At 41.4% G+C, this 7,775-nt stretch overlaps 2 protein-coding genes across 2 annotated transcripts; both read right to left on the bottom strand.

The window, feature by feature from the left end:
- Positions 1-1,096: 1,096 nt before the first annotated feature.
- Positions 1,097-3,027, bottom strand: LOC120288035 (tyrosine N-monooxygenase-like). The gene is made up of 2 exons (XM_039301293.1): positions 2,036-3,027; positions 1,097-1,767 (listed from the first exon to the last, which is right to left on the bottom strand). The coding sequence occupies exons 1-2, from the start codon at positions 2,996-2,998 to the stop codon at positions 1,141-1,143; spliced, it is 1,590 nt and encodes a 529-aa protein (XP_039157227.1). The 5' UTR covers positions 2,999-3,027; the 3' UTR covers positions 1,097-1,140.
- A 2,154-nt stretch (positions 3,028-5,181) lies between these two features.
- LOC120288023 (tyrosine N-monooxygenase-like) lies at positions 5,182-7,114 on the bottom strand. The gene is made up of 2 exons (XM_039301269.1): positions 6,123-7,114; positions 5,182-5,852 (listed from the first exon to the last, which is right to left on the bottom strand). The coding sequence occupies exons 1-2, from the start codon at positions 7,083-7,085 to the stop codon at positions 5,226-5,228; spliced, it is 1,590 nt and encodes a 529-aa protein (XP_039157203.1). The 5' UTR covers positions 7,086-7,114; the 3' UTR covers positions 5,182-5,225.
- Positions 7,115-7,775: the final 661 nt, after the last annotated feature.

Below are 7,775 nucleotides of genomic sequence, written 5' to 3'. Positions count from 1 at the left end.
CAGAGCACCCAAATTTTATTTTATTTTTTTCTCTTTCCCCTCCTCACTTGTGCGTTCGAGTCCCCCCCATAAAAGTCCTTTTCCTTTTGTCCTCATGGAGCTGCCAGCCTTGTGCTCCTTTTCAAAAGAATAAAAACCCTAGTTTTTTGTCAAGGCTTTCTATCATCGCGTCACTTGGCACGATCTTGAGAAGTGTAAGCCTCAATAGACGGATCGGGGTGATGTCAAGTGTCATGTTCTAAATGATTGATCTGTCCAAAGGCTCCACGGATCGAAATTTCTTCTATCGGACACGAGGTTTCTAAATTTCATTATCCCTAAATCAAATGTCTAACAAAAAGATTGGAAACTATTTAATCTATTTATTTTTATCAAAGGTTAAATTCTTTGTTTTGATAGAAAGGTTAAGTTTGGATAATTCTTATGAAAATTTGAAATCTAAAGGCCTAATAACATATGCTTATGCTAAGCTAACACACCTATGCAAATTGAGATACTAAGAACCCTAAAATGATTTTTTGGTTAAGAAACAAGACTTGCCATGATTGAGAGTCCCAAATCTCGAATTTTCTAAACTTAACAGTTGGGAAAATTTAGATGTCAACATGGACTCCAAATAAATCTATTCTTTACATCTTATTGAAAGTGCTATTACCCACTAAGTATCAAGGACCCTAGAGAAGGATATGGCGTAGAATCCTTCAAATCCTACTTGAGGGCGCAGGTTTAGAAACCTATACAAATTGTTAATGAGACTTGCCTCGAAAGGTGGAGTGCTCTTTCTCCTACATTGCATAGATCACAGCCCAAAAAAAAGAAACCTCCTTTGGTTTCTTCTGTAATTAAGCGATGGAGGGCCGGCTAAGGTCGAAAGGTGGGAGCTTCTTTGTTTCTGTGGTGTAAACTGGGCATCATCACACTCTCTTTACTAGCTAGTAAGGCTTAAAGCTGCATCATCTTCATCATTTGATATTCTAAAGTGCACTTTGAGGGTATCAGTGAACAGAAAAACCTCATATTGGCTGATCTTCGGGGGAAAGGAGCAAAAAATAAATCGAAATTATTTATTATTCCACTCAAATAACTGGAGCACACAACAGGCTAAGCAACGTTTAACTTTCACTTTCTTGCAAGTAATACTTAAGGATAGAGATGCAATGGCAAACGTGGCTCAGCATGAGCAACGAGCGGATCAGCAAGAGACAGATCCTCAAAGGACTCATCAAGATTGATACTTGTGACATTAGGCGGTGCCATCCAATTAAACCCTTGAACCATCCTAGCAAGAAGCATGACAGTCATTGCAGTCCCAAGCATCGCAGCCACACAGCCGCGACGCCCTGTGCTAAAGGAAATGAAGCGCAAGTTCGGCTCTGTGAGAGGAACTTCAATGCAGTCACTAATAAAGTGCCGCTCTGGCCTAAACTCAAGTGGCTTGTTCCAGACCTTAGGGTTTCGCCCAAGGCCAAAACGGCTCAGTAGCACGTGACTTCCCTTTGGGATGAGGTAGCCGGCGACAATGGCATCAGACATGGCCATGTGTGGAGGGTTGAAAGGTGCGATTGGATGGAGCCTGAAGGCTTCTCGAATGCATGCTTTGATATAATTAAGATGTGGGATGTCACATTCCTGAACTAATCTCTCTTTACCAACGACCCTGTCCAATTCCTCCTTCGCTATCTTGAGGATTTCAGGTTGGTTTATCATCTCAGCCATGGCCCATTCAACTGCGTTTGAGGGATTGTCGACAGTGGCGAACATCATTTCCTGCAATTATAGATTTTGATTGGTTATGTTCTTGTGATTCATCCATAAATTTCCCGTGTATCGTTTAGACCCTCAAAATTTATTTGAAAACAAAAGAGACAATGCATGGAGGATATAATTCAAGTGAAATTGAGTTTCTGTTAATGCAAAGACAGCATATTGACGATGTATTAAAGTATACTATGGAGATCTATTTGGCATACGCATACACAAGTAAAAAAGTCCGCTTAAAGAAAAAGAAGCTAGTAAATACATGTTTGCATCTTACCGTTACTTGTGCTTTGATTTCTTCAGGTGTAAGTAGTGGCTTTCCCTCTGAATCCTTGAGCGTAACCAGAACATCGAGCAAATCATGAGGATCATTGCTGGTAGATTTCTCGTTCAAATTGCCGAACCTCCTCCATTTTCCGATCCTTGCATCAATTATGGGGTCATGATAGTTGTTTACAGTGCTGACGGCCTCTTTTACAAACTTCTCATGACCATCTAAATCAAGTCCTACCAACCAAGGTAAATAGTCAGATATGCAAAATGCATATAAATACTTCAGTATAGTAAATATCGCCCCAACATGTTCTTCCTCAGCAATGGTTGGTTCGCCGTCCGCCCTTTCTTCTCCGAAGTATCTTTTACTAAACATTAACTTCCGGATCACGTTTCCAGTATATTGTCTAGCGGCGGTCCTCACATTTACAGTTCTGCTTGAGCTTTTGCTTCGATTGTAAATGTACTTGACCAAGTTGTCTGCTTCCTCGGTTCTTTTATCCTTCAACCAATGATGCCTTGCGGGGGAAATAATTTCCGAAACTATAACTCTCCTCATTTTCATCCATTGGTCACCATAAGGACTTAGGATGGTTGTGAGGAATCCGCCACTATACGTTCGTGTCGCCATTGAAGTAGGCCTTGACGAAAATGTTGCATCATGCTTCTTGAGGAATTCTCTGGCGATTTCGGGGCATGTAACGGGGATGATGTGAACATTGCCGAGCCGAATACATGCAATGTCAGTGTCCGTCTCCTTCATGACGCTATGTATCCACCGGAATGTTGGCTTTTGGGTCAGCATTTCGGGCACACAGCCAATGATGGGCCACGGGGCAGGACCGGGGGGAAGTCGTGGCGCTGATCTTCCATTTTTGTGGATATTCCTGAACATTGCTTTCGTCACGTGTATAAGGAAGAGGATCAGAACTGTGAAGAGTTGGGGTATAGAATTGGCGGAGATCATTTTGTTTGCTTTGGATGGTTCAGGAGACACCAGGCTTCAAGGGATCTAAGCTTTTTCTCATTTCCTCCCCTTTTTAAGGGGGGTGGGGGGTTCGGTTCGGTTCAACGATAATTAATATTGACCAAATACTCAAGTCTATGTTAATTATTTCTGTTAGGACAGGTCCCGCCTGGTCTTGGTCATCGTTTTGCCTCTAGATTAAAGAGTTAAGCATTCTCCTGACAAACATCTCAAAGATTCCCCGTTTAATCCAGAAAAAAAAACTGTCCGGTTTGCAATGGGATGAATACCGTGCCTTAATTGGTTTGGACTTTGTCAAATGTACAAGTATTGCTACGAGGAAATTGATACGTAATCGCCATGCCGAGGGAGTCAAGAAATTGAACAGGACCCGAAGCTGTTTATTTTAAGAAGTTTTTAGGCTGCTGGAGGACGATATAGCTTTTAGGCTGCTGGTGGACGATATAGTTTTCGACAACTGTTATACTTCCCAATTTCCTGATTAAATGATACTATCAGGGAAAAGTGGCATAGAATCAAAATGAAGCTGATCTTGAAGAAAAAGATGAAAGTAGATCTAGCAACTCGACATAGATCCTCTACCCTACAAGGTGATTCTACGGGCATCTGAGTAATACCTCAATCGTTGGTGCGAGAAGTAATACCTTGTTTATGTGCATCAACTTGCGAGAAGTAATTGAGACACCGATGAAAGCACTTTATGGATAGAGGATCCCCATCCAAGTATGAGAAACTCATTCTTTACTGTTTGAGGCACGGATGCATTTGTACCCAGAGCCAAAACCTTACGTCGACTAATGGATTGAGTTAAAAGAGTAAATGAACTTTAAAAATGGGCCATTCACTCGGTAGAAATAAGCCAACCGTATTAGAAATTTGACTGTCGAGTCTCCTAAATTTGCTAGAAATCATTTAATAGCTAGGGATAGTATTTGATACATTGCTATTTTTTGGAATCTGCATAATACCTTGTATGATTTCATAAATCTCACAAGGTCATTTTGTTCTAATCGTGCGACGAAACTCTTCATAGTCTTGGTTCGCTGGTTTTTCTGGAGCACTATATGTTGGATATTCCTAAGCAAATCGTGAAGGCATAGTGGCCTATGCCTAATAAAAAGAAGGATATCCTTGAACCATGACTGACATGATTGGCGATAAACTAAACTTGACGGTGAAATTGCGCTTATCCTTTCCCTATTGGTTGAACCGACCTTAATTACCACTTCAAGTTTATATTAATTATCAGGCAAGTGGATGTTCCAAGCAGACAAGTCACAAAAAACAACTGCGGCTTTTCGTGTGAAAGCATTCTTTCCAAGAAAGGAAAGAAGTTGACAACTAGCTAAGGGTTTCTGGCTGGTCGTGGTTACGAATTTACGATTGTCATTGGTGTTAATATTTTGTGGGTGTCCAATCTTAGATTGTATTCGTTTCGCTAAAAATTAGTGATCTGCAAAATATTTTTATCAAAAATTAATTACTTATTTCACTCAGAAAATTAGTAAAAAAAGTAATATTTTCTCAAGTGCCTCCTAACATTCCCTCAGAAAAGTAGCCCAGAAAAGACGTGCCCCGATTGCAATGCCATAAATAGAAGCATTTGACCAAATACTAAAGTCTATGTTAATTATTTCTTTTAGGATAGGTCCCAGCTGGTCTTGGTAATTTTTTTGCCTCTAGATTAAAGAGTTAAGCATTCTCCTGACAAACACCGGAAAGATTCCCCTTTAATCCAGAAAAAAAAAAAAACTGTCCGGTTTGCAATGTGATGAATACCGTGCCTTAATTGGTTTGGACTTTGTCAATTGTACAAGTATTGCTACGGGGAAATTGATACGTAATCGACATGCCGAGGGAGTCAAGAAATTGAACAGGACCCGAAGCTGTTTATTTTAAGAAGTTTTTAGGCTGGTGGAGGACGATATAGTTTTCGAAAGGTGGGGGCTTCTTTGTTTCTGTGGTGTAAACTGGGCATCATCACACTCTCTTTACTAGCTAGTAAGGCTTAAAGCTGCATCATCTTCATCATTTGATATTCTAAAGTGCACTTTGAGGGTATCGGTGAACAGAAAAACCTCATATTGGCTGATCTTTGGGGGAAAGGAGCAAAAAATAAATCGAAATTATTTATTATTCCACTCAAATAACTGGAGCACACAACAGGCTAAGCAACGTTTAACTTTCACTTTCTTGCAAGTAAAACTCAAGGATAGAGATGCAATGGCAAACGTGGCTCAGCATGAGCAACGAGCGGATCAGCAAGAGACAGATCCTCAAAGGACTCATCAAGATTAATACTTGTGACATTAGGCGGTGCCATCCAATTAAACCCTTGAACCATCCTAGCAAGAAGCATGACAGTCATTGCAGTCCCAAGCATCGGAGCCACACAGCCGCGACGCCCTGTGCTAAAGGAAATGAAGCGCAAGTTCGGCTCTGTGAGAGGAACTTCAATGCAGTCACTAATAAAGTGCCGCTCTGGCCTAAACTCAAGTGGCTTGTTCCAGACCTTAGGGTTTCGCCCAAGGCCAAAACGGCTCAGTAGCACGTGACTTCCCTTTGGGATGAAGTAGCCGGCGACAATGGCATCAGACATGGCCATGTGTGGAGGGTTGAAAGGTGCGATTGGATGGAGCCTGAAGGCTTCTCGAATGCATGCTTTGATATAATTAAGATGTGGGATGTCACATTCCTGAACTAATCTCTCTTTACCAACGACCCTGTCCAATTCCTCCTTCGCTATCTTGAGGATTTCAGGTTGGTTTATCATCTCAGCCATGGCCCATTCAACTGCGTTTGAGGGATTGTCGACAGTGGCGAACATCATTTCCTGCAATTATAGATTTTGATTGGTTATGTTCTTGTGATTCATCCATAAATTTCCCGTGTATCGTTTAGACCCTCAAAATTTATTTGAAAACAAAAGAGACAATGCATGGAGGATATAATTCAAGTGAAATTGAGTTTCTGTTAATGCAAAGACAGCATATTGACGATGTATTAAAGTATACTATGGAGATCTATTTGGCATACGCATACACAAGTAAAAAAAGTCCGCTTAAAGAAAAAAGAAGCTAGTAAATACATGTTTGCATCTTACCGTTACTTGTGCTTTGATTTCTTCAGGTGTAAGTAGTGGCTTTCCCTCTGAATCCTTGAGCGTAACCAGAACATCGAGCAAATCATGAGGATCATTGCTGGTAGATTTCTCGTTCAAATTGCCGAACCTCCTCCATTTTCCGATCCTTGCATCAATTATGGGGTCATGATAGTTGTTTACAGTGCTGACGGCCTCTTTAACAAACTTCTCATGACCATCTAAATCAAGTCCTACCAACCAAGGTAAATAGTCAGATATGCAAAATGCATATAAATACTTCAGTATAGTAAATATCGCCCCAACATGTTCTTCCTCAGCAATGGTTGGTTCGCCGTCCGCCCTTTCCTCTCCGAAGTATCTTTTACTAAACATTAACTTCCGGATCACGTTTCCAGTATATTGTCTAGCGGCGGTCCTCACATTTACAGTTCTGCTTGAGCTTTTGCTTCGATTGTAAATGTACTTGACCAAGTTGTCTGCTTCCTCGGTTCTTTTATCCTTCAACCAATGATGCCTTGCGGGGGAAATAATTTCCGAAACTATAACTCTCCTCATTTTCATCCATTGGTCACCATAAGGACTTAGGATGGTTGTGAGGTATCCGCCACTATACGTTCGTGTCGCCATTGAAGTAGGCCTTGACGAAAATGTTGCATCATGCTTCTTGAGGAATTCTCTGGCGATTTCGGGGCATGTAACGGGGATGATGTGAACATTGCCGAGCCGAATACATGCAATGTCAGTGTCCGTCTCCTTCATGACGCTATGTATCCACCGGAATGTTGGCTTTTGGGTCAGCATTTCGGGCACACAGCCAATGATGGGCCACGGGGCAGGACCGGGGGGAAGTCGTGGCGCTGATCTTCCATTTTTGTGGATATTCCTGAACATTGCTTTCGTCACGTGTATAAGGAAGAGGATCAGAACTGTGAAGAGTTGGGGTATAGAATTGGCGGAGATCATTTTGTTTGCTTTGGATGGTTCAGGAGACACCAGGCTTCAAGGGATCTAAGCTTTTTCTCATTTCCTCCCCATTTTAAGGGGGTGGGGGTTCGTTCGGTTCAACGATAATTAATATTGACCAAATACTCAAGTCTATGTTAATTATTTCTTTAGGACAGGTCCCGCCTGGTCTTGGTCATCGTTTTGCCTCTAGATTAAAGAGTTAAGCATTCTCCTGACAAACATCTCAAAGATTCCCCGTTTAATCCAGAAAAAAAAAAAAACTGTCCGGTTTGCAATGGGATGAATACCGTGCCTTAATTGGTTTGGACTTTGTCAAATGTACAAGTATTGCTACGAGGAAATTGATACGTAATCGCCATGCCGAGGGAATCAAGGAATTGAGTAGGACCCGAAGCTATTTATTTTAAGAAGTTTTAGGCTGCTGGAGGACAATATAGCTTTTAGGCTGCTGGTGGACGATATAGTTTTCGACACCTGTTATACTTCCCGATTTCCTGATTAAATGATACTATCAGGGAAAAGTGGCATAGAATCAAAATGAAGCTGATCTTGAAGAAAAAGATGAAAGAAGATCTAGCGACTGGACATAGATCCTCTACCCTACAAGGTGATTCTACGTGTGTCTCAGTACTACCTCAATCGTTGGTGCGAGAAGTACTACCTTGTTTACGTGCATCAACTTGCGAG

This window comes from Eucalyptus grandis, chromosome 9 (assembly GCF_016545825.1).
Source record: "Eucalyptus grandis isolate ANBG69807.140 chromosome 9, ASM1654582v1, whole genome shotgun sequence".
Classification (NCBI taxonomy): Eukaryota; Viridiplantae; Streptophyta; class Magnoliopsida; order Myrtales; family Myrtaceae; genus Eucalyptus; species Eucalyptus grandis.
This window is presented reverse-complemented; position numbering and strand designations above follow the sequence as displayed.